The sequence below is a fragment of the Sycon ciliatum genome, chromosome 8, assembly GCF_964019385.1.
Source record: "Sycon ciliatum chromosome 8, ocSycCili1.1, whole genome shotgun sequence".
Lineage (NCBI taxonomy): Eukaryota > Metazoa > Porifera > Calcarea > Leucosolenida > Sycettidae > Sycon > Sycon ciliatum.
The window spans coordinates 27,785,845-27,810,278 of NC_088650.1; the positions used below are offsets into that span (position 1 = coordinate 27,785,845).

Sequence of the window (24,434 nt, forward strand, 5' to 3'; positions counted from 1 at the left end):
TGAAAATAACGGTATATCTCGAGTTCGCCCTGGAGTTCTGACCTGGCCTGAACTCAAAAAAGGGGAGAAAGAAGCCCCGGCACTGTTGAACGTGTTCTTGCAGATCTATTCTCGGAAAGGCTGCAATGAAATGATTTTGTAAGACTAAGGTTTTCGTATGGGTTGGTTCTGTTTTGGAGTGCGCTGTGTGCTGAATTCTACATTATCAGCTGGCCGTGAGATGTACAACCACCACACAATAGAATTTGAATAAATATTTATGAAAAGAATAGCACTCGGCCGGAAACTAGTAAAGACATACCTGCTCTTACTGCTGCGGATCAATGAGACCGCAGTGAGTTTGTTTACTACCAAGAGAACATCTGTCAGTTCCCCTAACGTTACTTGCCTGACATAGGCGCGGCCTGAATCCAGTCCGTTGGGTGCTTCTCGACGAGTGGCTGCTTGTTGCTTGCCCGTTTCTTGGCTATCGTGCAAATTGGCTCCATCTTGGCAAACAGTGCTAGCATAGGGCACGGCGTGTAGTCCTGCATAAAAAACCAGCACAGACCATCTGCCCCTTGCTATTTCTCGGTCACATGACACAGGCGCATGCATAATCGACAAGAGAGGACTCAGATGACTGGCAAGTCACATGTATGACGAGTAGCAGGTTATGTGATTAAGTTCCCCACGTGTACACGTCAATAGATCAGTAGAATCGACTATGTGTGTGACGAAAAAATCACGGTTCACCACACTGGCCAACCCTCCCGTTTTTCCCGGGAAAATCCCGGAAAATCAACACTCCTCCCGGGGTCCCGGGGATTTCAAGCAAACTCCCGGAAATACCACAGTTTTGTCTGATACAGGATTTTCCTGAAAACTCCATGGATTCGCCCCGAATGTCCCGGTTTTTTGAACTTTTTTCAAGGTATGTACGGTGTTCATTCGCACTTCGAACTGTGCACAGCACTTTGAAGACCTGACCATGCCTAGCCTGCAAGATCTGCACTGACAAAGTGACAGGCGGGCGCCGACTGATCAAACTGCACTACAGAGTCGAACTATGCTGTACGTAGAGCTGCAGAGTCGAAAGTTTTTTTTGGCGGGAAAAGATCTTTTTCACTTGTTTTTGTGCCATCCAGGGATTTTGAGAGAAATCCAGGGATTCTGCATGTCTTGTCAAGGGATTGAGATTGTGGTGGTTGGTCAGTATGGGTTCACGTGAGACTCAGCTGGTTTTCCGCATCCGTAGGAACGCCACCGCCCTCCATGAATCAAGGCCTCATGGCCTGGCACGAGGGAAGCATGGATGCAGCGAATGGGATTTTCGGTCTTTGACCACTTTGTGGTGGGTCTGGTCTACTCACTTCCCACCACTTTAGGAGTTGCATATGCGCCATGATCCATAGAGGGTGTGTGACCAAAGAATAGCCCAAGCTCGTTATTATGTGATCAAACATACTGTGAGTCTACACATTTTCGGCCCATTCAAATTTCGGCCTCCCAGGGCTAAAACACATTTCGGCCGCATCAAATTATTGGCCTGTACGGCCGCTGACTGTATACACTGAACCTTGCAAAACAAAATTTCGGCCCGAAAAATAGCCGAAAATAAATATGCGTCGAATATTTGTTGACTTACAGTAGCCATTTTCTAATGGCACTACATACTGTTCTGATGTACATTACCGTCATTAGCCAGTAAATTCACTGTTCATTAATTTGAGGGAAAGGTGCAAACAGGAAAAAGTCCGAAGAAAATATTAACTGTATGCACCATCATTCTGAAAATACTGGTTCTCGCTCATTCCCACCGTTTCACTTGTTATGTATATATAGCTCACACTATTTGTTAGTGCTATGCGTACAGTAAAACATCGAGACAAGTGCCACAGCTCTTTGTGGCGCTGCTATGGTCAATCCAGGGGATTAAATGACCTATTTAACATCATTTGCCTATCCTCCTGCTACCGGGACCTACAGTCCCACAGTGGTACGCGGGGTGCTGTGTACTCGTGGTCTGAACTTGACAGTGACCGGGCAGAGAAACACCATAGACCAGACACACCAGAGAAACGCCACAGACCAGAGAGTATGTGAGCACCACGATTGTGTCGGTCCTCCGTCATTATTCATTGCTAGCCACTTCTGCAGGTCGCTTACCACTTCCGGAACAGCACACTTTCTAAGCGGCGGCAGAGCACGTTCTCCATCACTCGGCGAACTTGGTGCTTCCTGCCAGCTATCACTGTCTGGAACGCTCAAGTCACCACTTGCTTCCTGTGAAAGAACACATTACAGCCATTGTATCAGCTGAGGGGTTTGGAAAATAACCAGCTTTCACAACATCGCGAGCGGGCTTACTGCCAGCCTTAGCGTTCACCCACTGTGAATGCACATCAGGGTTCTAGCCAAAGGGGGGTAGGGGGGCGCAGCGCTCCCCTACTCTGTTTGCGCACCACCCCCCCCCCCCCTACTCATTTTCCGATTTCTGTGTTTTTTCACGCCATTCAACGAAAATGCAGTCGATAGTCACTACTAGAGGGTTCATAAAGGCACATTTGTGAGGGGTGAAGTCGGGGTTCACCCTGTATGTTGCATTTTGCATTGCAAGGCAATTTTGGACAATGGAAAAAATGGGTCACGGGGTAACTTTTTCCCATGCCCGCCCCCCCCCCCCCCTACTATACTGACCTGGCTAGAACCCTGCACATACTTGAAGTATTATCAATTGCACGTGGTTTTTGGTGACCCTGGCTTTTTGAGTCATTTTCCTCATTGGTTGGACTAATTTTCAGTGGCAAGTTAATTTCCGGTGCCTTGATGTACAAATAGGGTATTACACTCCCTTGCCTCATCTTGGCCGAGCACTCTTTCTGGTTTGCATCAAAGACATCTGCATCAGTGAAGACCTCACTGTCTGTGCGAGTATTTCTCGCAGCTACATGACATTGTATGTTCAGATAAGAAGTACGTCTTATCAGAGTTCCACTATAACAAGTCAACGAGTCATTTTGCCATGCAGACTACTGTAGAACGGGTAATTTTTTTAGTGTTTTCTGAATCTGGACCAATTCACGATGAAATATTTTTTTGCGATCCGAGTTTCAGACTTTTAAAAGAAGGATGACTTGTACTGTACATGCAGATTTTCGATTGGCGCGGAAAAACTTTGGCGAAAACACTCCTTTCGCTAAAGTCGCTAAAATATCACCGTCGCTAAAATTAGCCGTTTTACGGTAATGCCCAAACGACTGGGAATCCCCATGTGCTTGACGGGTTTTTCCCCGAGTCACTGATTTGCTCGTTGTGCACTCATGTTACAAGTTGTTAGTAGTACGGTAAACATGTTTAGTGTATATGTGTGTGTGTGTATGCGCGCATTGCAGCTGCGGCATTGAGCCTAGACATCATACTTCGAAGTAGATACGCACCGTGTTCTTCAGTGTACTTGACATTGATGGTGAACTCTGTGGGGACTGCGAGTCGTATTTGCTCACAGCTGGCTCGAACGGCTCGCAGTGGTGGATTGAACTAATATGTCCACCCGTTGATGTCGCTGGCGAGGCAATGCGTGTGCTGCACATCAGAGGCTCGCGCCTGAAGCTTCCTACCAGCAGTTGCTGTGTTGTGGAGTCACCGATGCTTGCATCTGGTGATGCTCTTCGTCGAGTATTTCGGGAAGAAATGCGCGTGCTGCACATCAGCGGCTCTCGACCGAAGTGTTTCATTGCTGCTGCCTCTTGTTGTACTGATGTACCTTTGTTCTGTGCGAGGGTACTATTTGGGCTTGTGTGCTGGCCCGGTGAGGATGCTGTTTGGCAAGTACTTCTAGAAGGAATACGCGTGCTGCACATCAGCGGCTCTCGACCGAAGTGTTTCATTGCTGCTGCCTCTTGTTGTACTGATGTACCTTTGTTCTGTGCGAGGGTACTATTTGGGCTTGTGTGCTGGCTCGGTGATGATGCTGTTTGGGAAGTACTTCTGGAAGGAATACGCGTGCTGCACATCAGTGGCTCTAGACTGAAGTGTCCCATTGCTTCTTCCTCTTGTTGGCCGGGGGCATAGTTATTCTGCATGATTATACTAATATTTGGGCTTGTGTGCTGCTGCGGTGGTGGTGATGCCCTTTGCTGAGCATTTCTGGAAGAAATGCGTGTACTGCACATCAGCGGCTCTTGACTGAAGTGTTCCGTTGCTGCCACCTCCTGTTGGTTTGGGGTATCATTGTTCTGCAAAGACGAGGAGTGGATAGACTGCGTTGGCAATACGGCCGCATCCTGCTGTTCTGAACCACCGTTGTTCTGCAAAGAAGAAGAGCGGATAGATTGCATTGGGAATAAGGTAATGCCTAAGAAAGTTTGACGCCTCTTACCTGGGCCAACATCAATACAAAAGGGCACCAACAAGACAGAGACTATGAACACGCCATGGGGGGTTTCTCCCAGATATATCATAGCGTTGATTGAGTCTTATACAGCTGTCATTTTGGGCCTCGAAAGAGTCCAGCTTGAACCAGAGCGGACTCAAAATTCAAGTCCACGGACCATGACAGTGCCAGTTTGATAAAACGAAGCAACAAAGAAACAAAGCAAGGAAAGGTCAATGCAAAATGAAGGCTCAGGCATCCAGAAAGACTATTTTAGCGGTATTTGTCCAGATCAAAGCAGCCCATCATACCAGTGACAGGCACTGCAAGTAAAGCGCTCGATTCTGTTTCGACTGTTGCCGAGCAATACCCCCCCCCCCCCCCCCACACACACACACCCACACAAACATCCAGATGTTAATACAGCATTCCTGAGGCAGTATGACCATGGCCTTAGCTCACCTGTGACGATAGCAATTGTTCTGAAACAAAGCTAGCATGACAGCTGCTGCAGAGAACTGGCGCTGTGTTCTGTGCGGCAAGCAAGCTTGGTGCCTATTGGAATAGAACGTAAGGAAAGAGATTGTGGACCAATCATAGACAACACACCCACGTCTAATATCTGAGAGTTGAATACACGCGCGTGCGTGCACGCGCACACACACACACACACACACACATACGGGACCTGGGACCAGGGACCAGTTACATCGTAATGACACTAGTGTGGGCTTTTTTGCTTTTTTCAAATCAGGCTTGGGCTATTTGGCTAAAACCAGATTGGATTGGGCCAGCATGTCTGTGCATTTACCGTTGTACGTGTGAACTGTTTGAAGGAGAAGTCTCAGAATGTCTATGGTTTGTACGATCCGCTAAGAGAGGCTCTACTGTATACAGTCGTCCCTCTCTAATCCGGCACTTGTTTATCCGGAACCCTTGCCAACCGGCGCACTTTCTGACGAAACCGATTTTTTTCGTTCAATTCCTACATCTTAATCCGGCACTTGAATTCCGCCTCCGGCAGTGACTTTTTGAAACGAATTGCTCAAACTGCACGTAGTTTGATTTCATAATCCGGCAGTCGTAAATCGCGTGCCGTACAGGTGCACTCCTTGCCAGGCCAGGCTAGGCTTGTCCAGGAGACAACGGCAGTCATCCATACTTTCTTATTTTAGCAAGGAGTAGTGTCCTGCCAATTTTCAGGTGTGTGTGTGTGTGCGTGTGTGTGTGTGCAAGAGTACATGTGAACATGTTCTCTGTTTTACTTTATCACTTTATCACTGTGTATATTCCCGGAGAACAATTGAGAATATAAAGCCGTGCACCAAATACTTGGGTCGACACGGAAGAACCCTGCGTTTTGACGTACATATGATACATGCATGCAATTGGGTAGGGCCGGGTCAGAGGGCAGGATTTCTTAATCCAGCACCCTCGTTAATCCAGCAGAAAACGCCGTAGCAAAGGGTGACGGATTAGAGAGGGACGACTGTATTAGACAAGATAATGATAGTGACAATTCGACAAAGTTCATATGGCTCTCACGTCTGCGGTTGTGGCCGGAGAGAGATGATGAGATTTACCAGGATCGTGCTGAGATGGCAGATAGGTGAGGCCAGACCGTGATATCGAATGGTCCTCTTCCCTGGCTGCTGAGGTGCTATAGACATGCAGCTCAACTGCAGGCGACGGTACACTGATATCCAGATGTTCAACCACTGGTGGTGATGATGATGATGAATCGGTGTCGCCCTGCAGTGATATTGCCCGTGCACAGAAGAGAAGGAATGTGTTTTTCTAGGACACAAGAAAGTTAACTGGGTATGGATTTCTTGCTGCAAGTGCATCAAGACGAGAAACCACCTTCAGCCGCACAGCCACACACACGCGCGCACCTACATGTGCATACACACACACACACACACACACACACACACACACACACACACACACACACACACACACACACACACACACACACCATGTCAAATCACCTTACCGAATTGAATATAGCTGACGTCACCGAAGGCAAAGATCTCATCAATGATTTTCTTTTCTGCGTTCACAATCACCAACACACATTCAAAATACAATGTACTCACAGTAAAACCTGGTTTAAACGACCACCCTACGGTGCAAGCGAAAGCAGTCATTAAAGCCAGGTGGTCTTTATAACCAGGTCCCATGCATTCCTGGCATATTGGATCGTGTACAGACATGTACATGATTGTACTTCCATGTACTCATATTGACAGGCTTTGAGCATCGAATACTTTCGTGCAGGCAAAGAACACCTCACTCAAGTGCATGCAGTGCATCCAGCAATGTCATGCGTCACTTCTGTTGAATGCATGCACTTGCTTCAGAGGTCACTTCAACCCTGTTGCAGTCAGCCAGGATGGCACTTTTGGCTGGTGTTGGTCCCTGTGTGCAGGTCCAATAATATGGCACTTGGTACATACAAGTAAGTCGCTGGTCGCTGTATCCAGTGCAGTTTCTGTGTAAAACTGTCCGTGCATGGAAAACAGTCGGTAAAAGCAGGTGGTCGCTAAAACCAGAGGTCGCTTACACCAGGTTTTACTGTTACTGAGGGAGTTGAATAGAATTGCATTTAATCACATAATCAGTGGTGGATTCAGGATTGCCCGAGGAGGGGCCCATTGTAAAAGCGTGCACGTCTAATTTGCCATGACAGACACCCATGCAGAAAAAGTCACAAGCCGCACATTCTGGGTTTGATGTACAGTGGTCCCTCTATAATCCGGCACCATTTGTGCCAAGAAAATCTGCTGGATTAGGGAGGGTGCTGGATTAACAAATCTGATTTACTGCTGCAATGTGCATGAAGAGGACATTTTGGCTACTGAAAATTGTGCTGGTTTATCGAGGGTGCTGGATTATAAAGTGCCGGATTAGAGAGGGACGACTGTACTAGTACTCTTGGTGTGCATGGATGTCAACTCCTGTGCATGTCTATGGCGTACCGGAGTTGCCTGGAACTTGGTCAGCACCGACGGTGTCCTGTCGTCCGAGTCCTCAGATGCACTGTCTGATCTGACGCAGGGTGTAGCGCCTGCAGGATCAGTCAGATCCATGGACTGGATGCTCCTCAGCGTGCTCAGCGCGCCTGGGGAGGCTCGACGGCCACGAGATCCTGGTGAAGTCGATGCTGCAGAGCAGTGGAAATTAATTACATGCGTTTACACTTGAAAGGCAGAAGAGAACAGAGAGAACCGGCTAGATCATTGTTGTAGTGCTGCGTTTAATGCACATAGCAAGGCTAAGGCAATCCTCAAACAACTGATAATCTGTACATCATCTGGCTACAGACTTATATCCAGACAGTTGTGAATTCTCGCTATTGTGTTTACAATTGATGTATGAGCTGCACTTGGACTGTTTACGCTTAGGGGTCATCCGTAAATATAGGTATATATTTAGAAACGAAAACTAGTCGTTTGGGGGGGGAGGAGGTTGAGCGCCTGTACATTCTGCATGCATGAGCATGTCCAGAAAAAAGATCAAAAATATCGATACTATGTACCATTTGTACGTGTTCGTTTCTCGGGGGGGGGGGGGGGGAGGGCGGTTGAAGAGAAATGACTAGTTTTCGTTTCTAAATAAATACCGGTATTTACGGAAGGCCCCTTACATGTCAGTTGTGTTGACTAAGCATATTCGAGGTGGTGCTCACAAGCCCAATACTAGAGTGCAGTGTGTTACTGGAATGTACGAGTACACATGCCGTAAAGTACCGCCAGAGTGCCCAATTTCGAGAGAGCACCCCACCTTGATTTTATAGCCACGGAAAAGAAAATCGTATGGCAGAGTGCAACGAAGTTTGTATGCTGTGAGAACCTTAGTGCGCTAAGGTCACACTTAGCGGGTTTTGGTGTGGAGCTCGTGTCCGCTGGAAGGTACGGATTGACTGCACAACGTGCAATGTGCGTACAAGGTTCGTTTCGTGTGACCTACAGACAGGAGACCACCTCCACAATACGACCACGAAAGCATGGGATGGTGGGGCGCTCTCGCGGTACTTTAAGGTATACAGTAAAACCTGTCATGGCGGCCACTCGGATAAGGTGACCACCTGTCCTAGAAGACCACTGAAACCAGGACCAAGGGATGCTATTTCCACTCAAAAGACCCTGGATAAGGAGAACACCTGGTAACAGAGACCATGTTTTGAACATTCCTTGAGTGGTCGTCTTAGACAGGTTTCAGTGTATGTAGTGATGTACACATGTATGTAGACGTGCTACAGAATTGCACTTGTACTCTACTGGAAGTAGACCCCTGCCCCTGCTACATGTATTTTCACAATGCCTTCCATCTTTGATTGTTACCTGCCCGGTTCTCTCTCTTCCTGAAAGAGGACTTGCTCAATGACCGGCTGGAGTCCTGGATGATGCCTGTCATGGATCGGAGTGGCTTCGGCAGGTCTTCTGTCAGGAACGACTCGTGGTGATGTGAAATGCAAGAAGCATCGCGTCCCCTCTCAACCGACGGCGGTGAGTTCATGTCAAATGCTGCTCCGGACCGTCTTGACCTTGGGGTCTTCACCTTCCTGTCCAGAAACAAAGGTTGTACCATGTACTATCAAAGGGCAACACGAATAACTATCGTGGAATGTGACTGCATCACAGGTTTCCCCCAGCTTCTATGGGCATCATTCTAAGTTATGATGTCAGCCCACCCACCACTGACTTTTGAGCTTTGACCACCAGATTCCGATAATGTCAGTCATGATCAACAGAACTACAGGCCTGCTCAAGGGAACCCAGTCGTGTAACTCAAGCATGTGCCGGGCGCTGCGCAGCCCTAGACCTGCAAATACTGGGCTGCGGAATGGTGCAACAGGCAGCCCAGGAGAAATGCCTATCATGTAGTGTATTCATTAATTTGAGGTAGTTGCAAACGGGAAAAGTCTCAAGAATAAAATGACTGTCACCACCAGGATTTGCACCAGGGACCCTCGCTTGTGGCTAGCGACGCCATTGCCAGCCACTGGCTACGCCTCTCTGTGTTGTCTTGTGATGTGCCAAACGTTTGGAGCACAAAGGCTCGATTCCGAATTTGACGCTTGCCGCTTTTTGCTACCCAAACCTTCACGTACAGAATGGTGACATGCAGGTACATGTACTGTCATTATTGTTGGCACCCACTCTCTAACCTTGCTTTTGACCTGGACATCTCCACTGCAGAACATGAAGATATATAGGAAGTAAAAGCAAACACACACGCACGCACGCACACACACAACACACACACACACACATACACACACATACACACACACATACACACACACATACATACACACACACACAACACAACACACATACACACACACACACACACACACACACACACACACACACACACACACACACACACACACACACAAATACAGTGTTAATGTGCAGTGTTCCAGATGAAAGCAGTGCAGCAAAGTGTCTCACACCGTGGTCCGTCCCTGTCTTGTCACAGAATTATAGAATTATGTTGTCAATTACGTTGTTGTGTGTGGCGAGCCTGATGTGGGGAGGCTGGGCCCCTGACGCCTGGAGCAAATGTGCGGGTGCACAAAACACCGATTGCAAGTCTTGAGAGAAGGAGACATTTTTGTTCAACATCACCTGATGGAACAACGCATTTACGGTGCTGAACAGTCGGTATTAATAATACAGTTCCACCGGCACGCGTACATGTTGTACAGCTCACTTCACACTACAACTGCCAGCTCAGTCATTAGAAGTGATCTAGCTCTGAGCCACAAGAATATCGGGAGTTGAATGTCAAAGGCCAGACTTGCTTGCACTCAGGCTAGTGAATTCATTCCCAGGTTTAGACCCCAGCCTCAGGCAATGTAACGTAGGACAGCAGGGGGCGTAGCTGGTCCCCTTTTGGGAGGGGGGGGGGGTGCACGGACGCATATGTGTAGGATGGTAGGTGCAGGTCATTCATGGTCAAATTATGTGCATGCTGAACCCCACCCGTGCTCCCGGATGATGCAGGCTACTCGCCTGGACAGCAACAGTTGACCCAATGGTCCATGCTGGGACAAGCTATCTGATAAAGCAGGCGTGTGTCTAGTCTTGTCCAAGTACGAACCGTTGCTTTACCAGCCAACTGTCCTGCTATGGACAGCGTCAGTTCAACGTGCACAGTTGGCGTCAAATCTGGCCTGACTAAATCATCTTGGGAATATCGGAGATCATGAAAGGCATATGACTGGACACATTGCTCTCTGACCTTCTTGTTAGTCATGATGGCTGATCTTGCCTATGAATTCTACTTCAGTACCCTTTTCCCACAACCTTCAACTGTCCTGACCTCCAGAGCAGGCCTGGTCCTATAGACTACCCCCCCCCCCCCCCCCCTGCTCGCATTGGTACTGTCGCAAGCCAGGCATTGCAGACATCTAGGTGAGTTGTGACAGGAGTGCATAACAATTTCACAGTGAGTCCGACTTGAGATGAACTCGTCAAGCACATCAGAGTCTTGTCCCCAGTCATCTGGACCTGGCTCGCTATGCGAAAACAAATCATCGCTTCATTCTGTGCTCGTTGTATGAGTGGCTAAGACCTCTCGATTGTCCCACATCCTTACCAGTACTTGGCATGGCTGTAGCACAACTCGTTCCAGATGACCCATCCGTGGAATCCATTGGGAAACGCACGGTTGTGGCTGAGGAGAAGAGGTCAGTCTCCACGAGGTGCTGAGGCTTCTTCCGCGAGTAGGTCACAACAGTGCCTGCTTTTGCTCTTCCCTTCCTCCTCCTCTTCCTGCATACAGAATAGGGAGCAGACATGGCACTTACTGGTACAGTAAAACCTGTAACTAAAGACCACCGTGACTAGCGACCAGCCTGCTACTACAGACCACTTCGCCAGGCACAGACGGTCTCACATTATGGTTGTGCGTTGCAAACCTCCAACTAAGGACCACCTGTCCCTAAAGACCACTTTCTCTGGCCCCGGCCCCAAGGGGTGATCGTTAGTCACAGGTTTTACTGTAGCCCTATACTCTAATGCCGTAACAGCTAGTACTGTAAATCTTTGCAGTGACTACATGTCACTGAGTGTCGGACCGCCTTCTGTGCACTACATTTGTATGTTACTGAATAAACTGCATAGGTAAACGGTTGTACCGCAAAACTACTCATGCACAGCGGGCATAATCTTGACATGGTGCTTCGCATGGTGGCTAACACCAAGTCCTGCTTTTCGCCACAGTGGCATATTATTGCTTTACGGTACCACGATAAATAAACACCAGTAAAAGTCTTGTTCTCGTGCTAGCTGAGCGTGTGACAAGGGAGCGTGTGACAAGGGAACTAGCCGGTGCTTCTCCCTACGCCACCAAATGCAATGAAAGGCATCATGCCTCGCCTCCAAGCCAATCAGCCCAAAAGCAACGGAAGTGCCGGATCATGGATGCGCCACTTGAAAAGCCTTATGGCTTATGCAGCGCAGGCGCCGGTCGTCGAAGCACAGTAAGAAGAGAATGGACGTACCGTGTCCGGGGTTTGGCCTCCATCGCTTGCAGTCCAACTCCTTGTCCAACAACTCCGTGCCCAGCTCCTCGTACGACTCCTCAACCAACTCCTTGCGCAACTCGCGCATGGCTAACGTTACTTGCAGGCTATCTTTGCCGGAACAGCCATCGCATGTGATGATCAGCGATGTTATGCCCGAAATCAAGTTCTTACCTCATTCGCATAACGTTGGGAAGCCGTGAGGCTTGGGAGAAAATGAAAAGCCGGGCGAGAAAACCCTCGGAGTCATTATCCAACATAACTGCAAGAACTGTTACCGTAGTTTTTCTTCCTCGAAGACGACTTCGCTTGACTAGCATCATCATGACTGAAGAAACCAATGCTCAGGATAGGTGGAATTTGGCAGGGTTATCCCGAACAAGCCAAAACGTTGATTGACCTCTGTCACTCAGGGTCAAAAGGTCAAGGAATAGTCATCGATATGCCAGCAGCAGCCGTGACTTCAACTGCAAGTAGATCTACACCACTACGGCCGGATTCCAGCAACTGCTTTATTTTAGAATTTAGTAAGTGACTCAAGTAATTTATTAGTTACACTTACAGTGGTGGGTAGCCTATATAACTCGTATCAAATTGTCCTAACTTCAGTTAGTCTTTTGTTATCATTTGCACAAGCAAGAGTGCCCACACCAACCAAAAATCCACTGTCTGCTATCTCAACCCTACAGCCTCCCATTAGGCCACACGTTTTTATTTCTATGTTTCTCGTCACCTGAAAATCTAAAAACGTATGCGAGAGGTGGAAAAAAATAAAAAAATGACCGAAAAATAAATTTAAAAAAAGGTTATTAGACCTTTGTTCACACTAAAATCCACCAATACACCATGCAAAATAGCATCCATAGTTTGCAACTAGTATGTGGTAGGAGCTTCTGTCACAATCTGTGCATATGCAGCTAGATTGCGCACAATAATTGGTGACCTCGCATCATGTGTCGCGTAGGCCAGGCCACATTATGTACATGTGCATGAGTGTGCTGGTCCCCACATGCACAGTCAGTGCAGCACATTTTTTTTTCTTTTTTTCCTCCAGACTCCTGAATCGTATGCGCGCGGGTGACGAGAAACATAGATATAAAAACGTGTGGCCTTATAATGGAACTCCCTTCAATTTAGACTACGTCTTTAGGAAATCCTCAAATACATGTACCATATTTCCACAAATAGTACGCCGGTCTACTATTTTTTCAACCTCGTCCTAACCCGGCCTTATAATCGAGGACGGTCTTGTATTCGAGGACGGTCTTTTATTCTTTCAACCCAGTTTGACCCCGGTCTTCTATTTCTCGCCACACAGTTTTACCCCTGTTCTTCCATTTTCTTCTACACAGTTTGAGCACGGTCTTCTATTTTTTCCCACAGTTTGAGCACGGTCTTCTATTTTTAACACAAGATCAAAGACTCATTTAGTAGGCCCGGTCTTCTAATCGGAGACGGTCTTCTATTTTTTCAATCGCCCCCTGCCCCGGCCTTGTATACGAGGAAGGCGTTGTATACGAGGACGGCCTTTTATTTGCGGAAATACGGTATATAAAATAATAAAAAGCATGAGAACATTGATGCTTCCACAATGTTTTCTGGCAAACCTCCCCAGATAGTGACAGACTGGCCATCCAATCTTCTTTTTACTATCCCTGACCATTGAATTCAGTCAAAGAAAAAGGATTATGGGAAGTTTCAGCCAGGTTTCACTAAATCTGGACAGGTGCTACAGTCGACTCCGCTTATAACGAACTCGCGTAACTAGTTAATCGCGAAGTTCGTGATATATCGAACCAGTGTCCAAGTCCCTGTTTTAACCCATACAAAATTGACCTTTTGTGGAACAGTTTCCGCTTTTAAGCGCCATACAAGACATGCATGGTTTTGCTTTAAAGGGGAAGTTAAGGCTAAAATCAAAATTTCACCAGTTGTAGTCTTCGGGGTGCTGAGTCGAATGGTCTTGGTCCGAGAAAGCTGAGACGCTCCCTTCCTACTTTAATCCCAATCGAACTCGCGCACTTCCACCGAAACTGGGTGACTGCGCCCTACTAGATGGGGATTTGTTTGCAAAATGTCACTAAAAGCGCCATTTCGTTCTTATAAAATCACGGATGACCGCGATTGCCCAAATCACCCGGTCACCGCGCCAGCAGGCGACAACTTTCACACTCCTGAAATAAAGATTATACACCAAGGTTCAACTCGAGTTCAACTCGAGTGACAGGACTGCACCCAAAAAAGGTCAAACAGGCTAGTAAGTTGTACCCTGCAGGCACGGTGACCAGGTGACTGGTGTGCGCAGGAGCACGTGACCGCTTGTTCAACCATGTTCGATTGGGAATAAAGGAGGAACGCTGCATCGCAGCCTTTTCGGACCAAAACCAGTCGACTCAGCGTCCAAAAGACTACAACATACTGTGGGCCAATCGGGGTCATCCGTGCTTTTATAAGAACGACATGGTGCTTTTAGTGACATTTTGCATACAAATCCCCAACTAGGAGAACGCAGTCACCCAGTTTCGGTGGAAGTGCGCGAATTCGATTGGGATTAAAGTAGGAAGGGAGCGTCTCAGCTTCCTCGGACCACGACCATTCGACTCAGCACCCCGAAGACTACAACTGGTGAAATTTTAATTTTAGCCTTAACTTTCCCTTAAAAAAATGAACCATGTCTTGTATGGCCGTATGTAAATTCAGTGCAATCATACTATCATGGGCCACATGCCAGTCGTGACGTGTCGCTTGTATGATGTGAGTGCATTTCGGTTAAAAGAACTTCGGGCTATAAAGAACAAATTCTCCTGCATGCACAATGGTGTTCGTCACAGTATAATTATGAGGAGTCGACTGTATGTAGATCTTGATAATTATGCAGAGTTGGGTGGCCCAGTGGTCACTTCGAGCCACTGATTGGAAACCAGGTTTCGAGCGTAAACTTTTGGCCGCTATTACCATGATCACTGACACCCAGGGTTTCCAGTAGCAGACTGCAGAGCTCTGGGTCGGCCCCGCCCCTAATTTGAAGATCTGGACAATCTACCATTGTACCGCTGTCCTTATGATTTACACATGATCATGCACACTGAGGCACCAGTAACCCGATTTGGGCGGGGAGTAATCAGCGGCTAGTATAGTGGTCACTGACTTGGAGTAAAACAGGTAAATGAGAAGTCGTTCGTCTTCTGTTCCGGGGAACTCACAACGGTTGCTACTAAACACCCGGAATAACCCAGCCAATAACTCGGCGGCAGGCACAATGGGTTGGTCTAAGACCACAATTGAAATGTGAGACTCAGCACGGAAGAGTATAATAAGGAGGTGAAAACAGGTGGTTTACATGCACATGTAGTGCAATCTACTCTTCTCTACACATCAGCACAGTCATGCTCAATACTGAGACACTCATCGCAACAGGTGCTCAAAATACGGTTTGCCCCAGTTGTGTTCATGAGTGAATCGCGCATACATGAAGCTGTGGATATAATTAATGAGGATATGTAGTGTACAGTATTGCTTTTTCTTCTAAAATCTCTGGTTTCGTCTTCACAGTGGGTGCTCCATTTTGCCACAAGTCTATGTACATCAAAACATCTCCTTATCACTGGGACACCATTATTGCTCCGGCTGAGACCAGTAGAACCTGCCAAGGCGACCACTACAATTACAGTAAAACCTGTCTGCAACTAAGACTAAGTAAGACCAAGGCCCGGGCAAGGGGTTTTATTTCCAGTCAAATTCTCCTGGATAAGGAGACCACTGTACAGTCTGTATCGGCTATAGAGTGACCGGATATAAGAATATATCGGCTACAGTGATATTGGTACGAAATATCAAAAGCATAACGTATTTTATCCAGTAAAAATATCACTATAACCAATATTATCGGATGTAATGATATATCGGATATTATGATGGCAACAAAGAATCAAAACATGCATAACGCACTATATTATTATCGGCTATAGTGATAACTTTAAAATACATGTAGCAATAATATCAAAGGCCCTATTTTTTTTTTACTTTCTTCACGTTGCTTATTTTTATAGGGATACATGTACATGCTGCTGCACGCGATCGATTTTTTATGGCGCTCGCTTGTTCATACTTGCTCTGTGACGCCCCGACGGCCTTAGGGCTATGGGCTTGTGATGATGATGATGTACATGTACATAACAGAATTTTTTGTATGGATATGCGGGAACTGTCAACTACTAGTATGCAGCATGCTCATTTGTCAAAACGCCATGCTGGAAGACTGGTGGAAGTATTTCCTTGCCTTTCATGTGTCGATCGGAAAAAAAAGAAAAAAATCGATCGTATCGCATATAGTGATGCATCGGTTATAGTGATAAAATCACGGAAATCAAAAGGGTACGATATAGCCGATACAGACTGTACATGGGGACCACTTTCTGAAAGTCACTGGAGCGATCGGCTTAGATAGGTGTCACTGTAATCATGCACTACGCTAGACAAGATTTCCCATATTTTGGGGTATACATGTAGTCACTTTAGTACAATATACCATATATTGACCTTTGATAAATACCCACACTCATTAGTGACCACACCATCAACGGTATCAAATTCGAATAAATTTGCTTGACTCAATAAATACCACTGTACTTTTCCATGCAGCACTGCACTTTTCCCTAAAAAGGAGTATTTTATAAACAGTATTTATTGGCTTTTGGGCCAATAAATACTGTTTATAAAATACCACTATTAAAGGCCAATAAATACTGTTTATAAAATACTCCTTTTTAGGGAAAGTGAAGGTCAACATATGTATAATAAATGTAGTAGCCTCAGGATTTATTGCAATTACATACCAGTTATAAAAACCTCGGGGGACCTCGGTTTTTATACTGGTATGTACTTCAAGTAATTGCAATAAATCCTTCGGCTCTACATTTATTATATACGTAAAGTACCACCAGAGCGCCCCACCATCTCGTCCTTTCGTGGCCGCCTTGTGGAGGTGGATTCCTGTCTGTAGGTCATACGACACGGACCTTGTACAAACATTGCACATTGTGCAGTCAATCCGTACCCAGTTTATCTTCGAGCTCCACATAAAAGCATACCAAGTGTGACATTAGTACACAAAGGTTCTCATATCGTACAAACTTAGTAGCATTCTGACCTACGATTTTCTTCCCTTGGCTGTAAAATCAAGGTGGGGCGCTCTCGCGAGACGGGGCGCTCTGGCAGCGCATTACATCTCAAGGAAGGGCCCTTCCATGGCCCTTGTGTGTGTGTGTGTGGGGGGGGGGGGGGGGGGGGGGGTGGTAGGAGGTGCACTGAGTATTATGGTCCATCATCCTTATCAAAACTGTTTTATCATCTTGGCGGGAAAAGCACACAAATGCATGAAATCTACCATTACTCAACGAGACTCGTTTCTAAACTCATTGCAAACTCCAGGCATCATGCATGCTCCAGAGCCAGTCTTCTTTCAAAGACAGTGTGAAGGAAGGTCTTAAATCAAGAAAATATTATGCTTGCAAATAGTAACCAGCAACAAATGTTGCGTCACTAAATTGTACGCAATTTCTTGAAATTCAAGCGAACCAGATCCAGCTGCATATGCTCAAGAGTACAGGGGTAACTACAGATAAGAACAGCACAGGCAACTAAGAAATAACAAACAAACAACAACAACACCCAGAGATCTAAAAATGAAAAAAAAATGGTTAATTTCGGTACCAGGTGAAGGATATAAATAAACGCGGGACAGCAAAGTCTCAAGTTGAACACAATGAACAAGCCGGTGTGCCACTGATACATACAATCTAGCTATGAGTTAGAGCGACCTGCACTTCAACTGACGGCTACACGCCTTACAAACTACAAGGCAAACCAGCATGCATGCCCCCCCCCCCACACACACGCGCGGACACACACACACACACATTCGTAGAAACGTGTGTATGGACATGCACCGAGACGTGGCAGGTCCACTACTGCTTATCGCCTTCATCGTCCAGCTCATAGTCCTCATCATCCTGGTCCTCAACGATATCTGGGATAATCTCCCCCTTCAGGTCGTACTGAATGCCGCGGCTGGTTTCCAACGCTTCAGAGCCATCCTGGACCGGCAATGAGTCAAGGAGGCGACTGCGTTCGGTTTTGTCATTGCAATCCGCCCACTCATCATGTGGAACCTGTCAGCGTGCAAGCCAACCCGAAGCAAAACCAGGCAAACAACCATAATTATGATGAGTAGGATCGTCAGAAACATGAAACTCATCTCAGACTTGTAACAGAACTAACTTCCTGTCACCTTACTGTGTGGAAAAGCTCTGTTTCAGGGCATAGAGCACTCGTCGAGCAGTGGACCTAACTCTAATTGCTTATTCCAATCCTATCCAGACAGCGCTGTGAAAAAAAGCTCTCTGTATTCTCCCAGTTAGAGTACTGAAACTTGGTTGCTTTAAGCCGATTGAAATGCTTGCTTGTTCACTGGACTTTGCGATCGATTCAGCTTTGTAGTCAATCGGAGCTTCGCTGGTGAAAACTAAAGGGGATTCACACGAGCAATTTTTTGCGATGCGAGATGCAACGGGCACAAAACCTGGGTAGTTCGTATCTAAATCCATATTCGGTCGACAGTGTTGAAGGGGTTCGAATCAGATCTTGAGTGTGACATTTTGCCTGAAGGTGCCCCTAGACCCCTTGATTCCACTGATTTCAAAATCTTAAATTCTCAAATTTGGTGCTTACAGCGTTTTGCACTGAAACTCTTCATTTCAAGATCATAGATGCCCAGTTCCTCTGACGTCAGGTAAGGTCTTTGATTTCAGCCGGGTTTTTAGGATTCTGTCACATTTTAGTGGTTTCGAATGGATAAAGTACATGTATGACATTCAAGGATTCGGATGCCTCTTTTTTTTACTAGGTAGGCGTACAACATGTACAAAGGCGCACAAAGGGTGCACTGTATGATTTCTCTTGAAACTTTTCGGGGCGGGTACATTAAAATCTGGGTCCGAGGGCACAGCAGAAGTATGCACTGAGCTCTCATGCACAGGTAGGGTCACATATCCAGGTTTTTATCGGCCCGTGACCCCTTCGTTGTTTGAGATTATTAGTGTGAGTAATGGCTACCGAGGGTAGCAATGGTCGGCTTTAGAGCGCATGGAGGAGGAGAGTTTTATGTATACATGTATAACTATAAGACTTAATTAAAGCATTCCATATTCTCGGTTTACAAATCTTCCCAAAAGACTTATTGACCGAACCCCACAAGCAGCATACCACCTTACCTGTATGACCTTCCAGCCAAGCGCGCATAGAGCGCGAACTTGCATGGTGGACACTGCAAGACGACGCTTGGATCTGAACACACGGTCGGCGGGCGTGTCCACGAGAACCGCCACCGGCGTGAAGCCAACGCGGTTCAGCTCTTTCGCCGATATCTTGAGCTTCTGCTCCAGCGTGGGAATCCACTTGACCATGCGTCCGTCGCGAAGCAGCATGGCATTCGCCGCAGAGCAGCCGTCGCCAGTCCGAGCCATTCTCACACCGTGCATGCCAAGGTGCTCGCCCATCTCCTTGGAAAACTGCTTCTCCGCGGAGCTGAGCGAAGTATGAGCGGTGCACGACTGCACCGCGTCCAAAGTCTTGCGCGGCATATCAAACGTAACCGTTCCATCCTCCACTTGTTTTTGCTTGGCCAAAGCGTACAGCTGAAATAGGTACATAACTCTCTTTTGGGGAAGATTTCGGACCTGCAGCAGAGTTGGAGAAAGAGAGCTGATTAATACGGAGGATTAGCAAGACGAAATTCGCGTTCGCAAACATTTTTCAGTTCGCGAACTGGATTGCGAACTTTCGCACTTTTCATTCGGAAAAGTAGTCGGAACACGAATCGCGGATTCGTGTCAGGGCAGTCAAAAAAATTACCACGCTGTACTGTCTGTACACAATGTACGTCGTGTCAACGTCATGCATGTGCGAATTCTGTTTGCTAATCCTTCTCATAACGCGAATTCCGTCACTGAGTTGGACTTTCCTTGGAGAGCGAAAGCGAACGCGAATTTCGTCTTGCTAATCCTCCGTAATAAGTGACTTGTTGGTGACACGTGGAAGAGAGAGAGAGAGAGAGAGAGACAGAGAGAGAGGTGTGGGGGAGGGAGGAGGATGAGAGCGCCCGGGGGCTAAGTAGACAAGACGTTATAGAATAAAAATGGATCGGGAGATCCTAGGAGCACTGCAAACACAGTAATTTTCAACATCAAGGGCTAGCCAGCTCAACTCGACAAATACAAGCACTTCAATATCTTGTAGGTGCATGCTGCTATTTTACAATACAGTCAGACCTTGCTTATCCAGTCCTCTTTTATCCGGATCCCTCGCCATCCGGAAGAAAATCGCTGGTCACCGATGTGCAGCATATGCTAGACAAACAACATAACCGGACCTCGCAATCCGCATGCCGGTGCATGATTTTGTGTACAGACTGGTTGAAATGTGTACAAAAAGCTTTGTCGTATCCGGTTGCACGTGGCTTGCAGAAGCTAGAATCAGGGAGTTGTACAACAAATGAGGTCCTTGACCTGCTGGATGCACACGGATAGCACTCAGTTGCACGCACTTGCCATTTTTCTCGCCTGTTTTACATATTGTGCACGCTAGTTGTACTGCATAGGACCCATCTACATGTACATGTATGTACGATGCCACTCCTTTTGATATGCCACATGCATAATACAGTACCGGTATGTGTGTTCGTTATCCGGCTCCCTCGCCTATCCGGATATTTTTGTGGAAAACGGATGTGTGCGGTTAAGCGAGGTCTGACTGTAGTTCTGTACTACTAAGCAGGTGTATTAGACACCACCCCCATACCATAACATCAGCATCTTGAGAAACATTATGAAACAACACAAATCAATCCAAGTAAGCCACTTTTCAACACTGTGTCCCCCAGCAGAATTTCTGGTGCTGAATGTGCCAGGGTTTCCAGACAATTACAAGTGTGCACGAAATCACTGACTTTGAAATCACAACTGCATTCATGCATAGGATCACATCAGGGGGGGGGGGATAGTCTATGCACAGTACGCATTCACATGTTAGTTACTGCACTGTACCTGTTCTGGTGTTATCTGGCACAACGCCTGGACAGCCGGCTGCGGTATCACACCTTGCACCGCACACGCCCACACAACGTCGATCATCCACTGGCTCGTCGGCTGGATCTTGTAGTAGAGCTCCGGGTACTCGACTTCACGCGTCGCCGAAACGCTGGACCGATTCCCCTGCAGCGGTGTGCAAGTATTGGTAAGATGCTTACTGACCTGCTGGTAGAGTCGAGGTACGCCGTAGTTCAACTCGGACAATGCGGTCAGGGTTTCTATTGTACGATGTGGATTGTTCGTCAGCAGGTCCAACCAATTCATTATGACAAACTTACCAACGGCATCCAGCATGCTGGTCCAGTAGATACCTAGCGTGGCGGAGCCCATGGCAAGACGGTGAGCATGAATGTCGTTCATGAGAGCAGCGTTGAAGGACGTCTTGGGCAGCATCTGCGTCACCATGCGTTTCAGCCGGCGGCGAGGATCCACAGCATGTTTCAGCTCCTCCTTGGCAGTAGTCTTCTTCTTCTTGTCGCCAGACTGCTTCGCCTCGGCACGGTAGGCTGTATGCGCATTGGCTAGCGTGTAAAGCAGCTGGCTGCATTCAGCAAGGGATGCTTCTGGCGCTGCATCGCATGCTTCCCTGGCAAGCTTGACGAGCTTGCGTGGCTCCAGGTGGCTGTACCGAGTCAGGAATGCAAGCAAAGGCACACACCCCGTGCCAGTCAGGAGCGGCCTGCGCTCTACCTCTGCGGCCAGCTCAATGGCAAGTGCGGCAACTTCGGGCCGTTCACACAGCACAGGCGTAGAGAGCAGCTGGCCGAGAGAGCCCATGTCATCGACGGAGTATTGCGACAGCGAGTACGTGATGTGCACCAGGGCATCACACAGAGCTCGGTCTGAAATTCTCTTAGAACGGTACAGGAAGGCGATGATGCTGTGAAACATAGGTGGCTGCAGCTGACTGTGCAGGCTACTCAGGCGTTGCACAAAGTCAAACTTGAAGCCAACATAATTGGATCGCGAGAAGAGTATTGCTAAATTATAGATCGTTCGTACACCAACATCCAGGCCACGAACACTCAGCATCGTGTCAAACTTCTTCAAGATATCTTCGTCAAATGTTTCCTGAGAACACAACATGCATGCGCGCGCACGCACACACACGCACACACACACACACACACACACAGAAACGTGCCTTTGGCATTGGCTCCACTGTGCACTGAAAGTGGTGTTTCAGCACAGCACGTACTTCAGTCAGATAATTGGTCTATGGATTCTATGAAGACATGTACGTTTCTGCAATCTTCACGTACAGGTTTTACTGTCCAGTGTCCACATCCCCCAAACCATCCCCCAAACCATAGCAAAATAACAAACAAACAAACAACAAAGTCCGAAAGCTGCTGCTTACCTTCCTGGTAAACAAACAAACATAGCAACACAATTCACAGCAGCAAAAACATGACGAGAGTACTCCGTGACCTACCTCAATAGACATCATCTTGGCGAGCATGTTCACAAGCGGGCTGACCGGGACAGAATCGCCGCGAGACTGTAACTCCTGCAGCAGGGCACGGATCAACTCCTTGCCACCCGCCGAGTCTTTCTTCCAGCTGGACCACTGCTCAAAGCCATCAACCGCCATAGTGCACAGCCACTGCATTGCGCGAACGTCGAGCTGGCTCATATGGGATAGGCACGCCATGTTTGTGTATGTCATTATGGCACCAAACTGAACATTGCCTTTATAGCAGCCGTACGCCGCGGACACGACGTCATTCGGCGAGGCAAGGTGCCGGACGGTGTTCAGCTTCTGAAGATAGACCAGCATGCACTGGTGAGCACTCGTGTGCACCGCCTGATTGGCGCTGTTCACAAGTGGACCTAGTTTGCGCAACGTGTAGCAGATATCGGCTACGTCGGCCCGGTTAACTCGATCCGCCATTGCTTCGTACACAATTATTTCCATATCTACGGAGCGGTCGAGCTTGAGGAACTCTTTACTGGATAATACACTAACCATATCACCAGACTTAACATCATCAGCTCGTAATGACGAGTCCAGCCGGCGCAGGAGCTTGCTATGGCACAAGTCCAATGTGCGCTGGTGTTTCCGGATGCCCGAGCGACTCAAGCGCGAGTACAGTGCCCACACGCCTTTCCAGTCCGACGTTGTCTCAAGCGCGGTTTTGAATGCATCGCGCTTTTCCCGCACAGCTGCAACTTCGGCGCTGCTAGCCGTCGCCGAGCTGCCAATCTGATATCTCACAGGCTCTGGCTCGTACTGCTGCTCTTGCTGATGCTGCTCTTGCCACGGTTGCTCCAGCTGCTGTTGTTCTTGGTGCTGTGGCTCCTGCTGCTGCTGCAGCAGGTGTTCTGGTTCCTGATGCTGTTGGTGATGCTCTGGTTCCTGATGATGTTGGTGGTGTTCTGGTTCCTGATGCTGTTGCTGATGCTCTGGCTGGTCCTGGCGTGCTAGTTTAGGAAAGAGCACACGTTGCCGACGGAAACGCACTGCGCCCACCGCCGATCCATGTTGGAGCTGGCCCAACAGTGGTCTCAGGGCTCCACTGCGAGCTGACAAGAGAAATGCAACGGAGCTCATGCAGCTCATCGTAAAGGCGTTCAGCGATACATTCCCTTCCGATCTGCGACCAACAGTCCCCGATATACTAGCATATGTACGATATGTTACGAACACTTTCAAACAAACTTTCCTTGTGTTTCCTATTAGTAGCTCCCAAGTTGAGATTCAAAGAAACTCAGAACAACACCCTATTACAAAAGTCAAAAGCAGAAAAATTCAAAAACTACTTTCAATCATTAATTTTTGATTGAAAAGCTAGAAAAAGCGAAGCTTTCGGACGCCATTGTTGGTTTCCTAGACGATACGAGATATGCCGACAATGCGCGCCCGCGGCCCGAAATATCGCGAGACCCCGGGTGATGCCCCCCCCCCCCGCCCGGGCCGCGGGGTACCCTGTTGTACAGGGAGTCGTAAAATACCGGTATTTTACGACTCCTTGCTGTTGTCCGTTGCCTATGCGTTAAGCTGTGTTCACAACTGGCGCGTGTACGCGTGAAACCACGCGTTTGTGCGTATTTTTGCTGGCTTTTGGGGCGCCATGCGTACGGAAACGCGCCGAAATGGAACTTCCAACATGTTGGAATTTTCAGCGCGTATCAGGCGCGTATCAGCGTACATGCCAGTCACTTTGACTGGCGGGGTCAAAAAATTAGTACTTGAAGGTGTCGCACGCGCTAAATACGGCTCGGATTGCTGTTTTTTGTGAAAGGCTGAGCGCGCGTTTGGGGGCGCATGAACCGCAAGCGTACCGCGTCCACGCGCCAGTTGTGAACACAGCTTAAGGCCTTGGCGGATAATAATGCTCGAAAAGGTGGCAGATTCTGCTTTTTTTGCACCGAAATTGGCAGAACCATA

General features: G+C 47.7%; 2 protein-coding genes across 2 annotated transcripts; both read right to left on the bottom strand.

Moving 5' to 3' along the window:
* Positions 1 to 52: 52 nt before the first annotated feature.
* On the bottom strand, positions 53 to 12,189 carry LOC135822563 (uncharacterized). Its single transcript, XM_065335365.1, has 11 exons — positions 11,877 to 12,189; positions 10,970 to 11,145; positions 9,531 to 9,555; positions 8,704 to 8,924; positions 7,339 to 7,523; positions 6,354 to 6,410; positions 5,900 to 6,106; positions 4,817 to 4,909; positions 3,420 to 4,289; positions 2,149 to 2,265; positions 53 to 527 (listed from the first exon to the last, which is right to left on the bottom strand). The coding sequence occupies exons 1-11, from the start codon at positions 11,897 to 11,899 to the stop codon at positions 381 to 383; spliced, it is 2,121 nt and encodes a 706-aa protein (XP_065191437.1). The 5' UTR covers positions 11,900 to 12,189; the 3' UTR covers positions 53 to 380.
* A 5,110-nt stretch (positions 12,190 to 17,299) lies between these two features.
* Positions 17,300 to 23,722, bottom strand: LOC135822567 (uncharacterized). Its single transcript, XM_065335369.1, has 4 exons — positions 22,479 to 23,722; positions 20,999 to 22,114; positions 19,169 to 19,633; positions 17,300 to 18,067 (listed from the first exon to the last, which is right to left on the bottom strand). The coding sequence occupies exons 1-4, from the start codon at positions 23,604 to 23,606 to the stop codon at positions 17,864 to 17,866; spliced, it is 2,913 nt and encodes a 970-aa protein (XP_065191441.1). The 5' UTR covers positions 23,607 to 23,722; the 3' UTR covers positions 17,300 to 17,863.
* Positions 23,723 to 24,434: the final 712 nt, after the last annotated feature.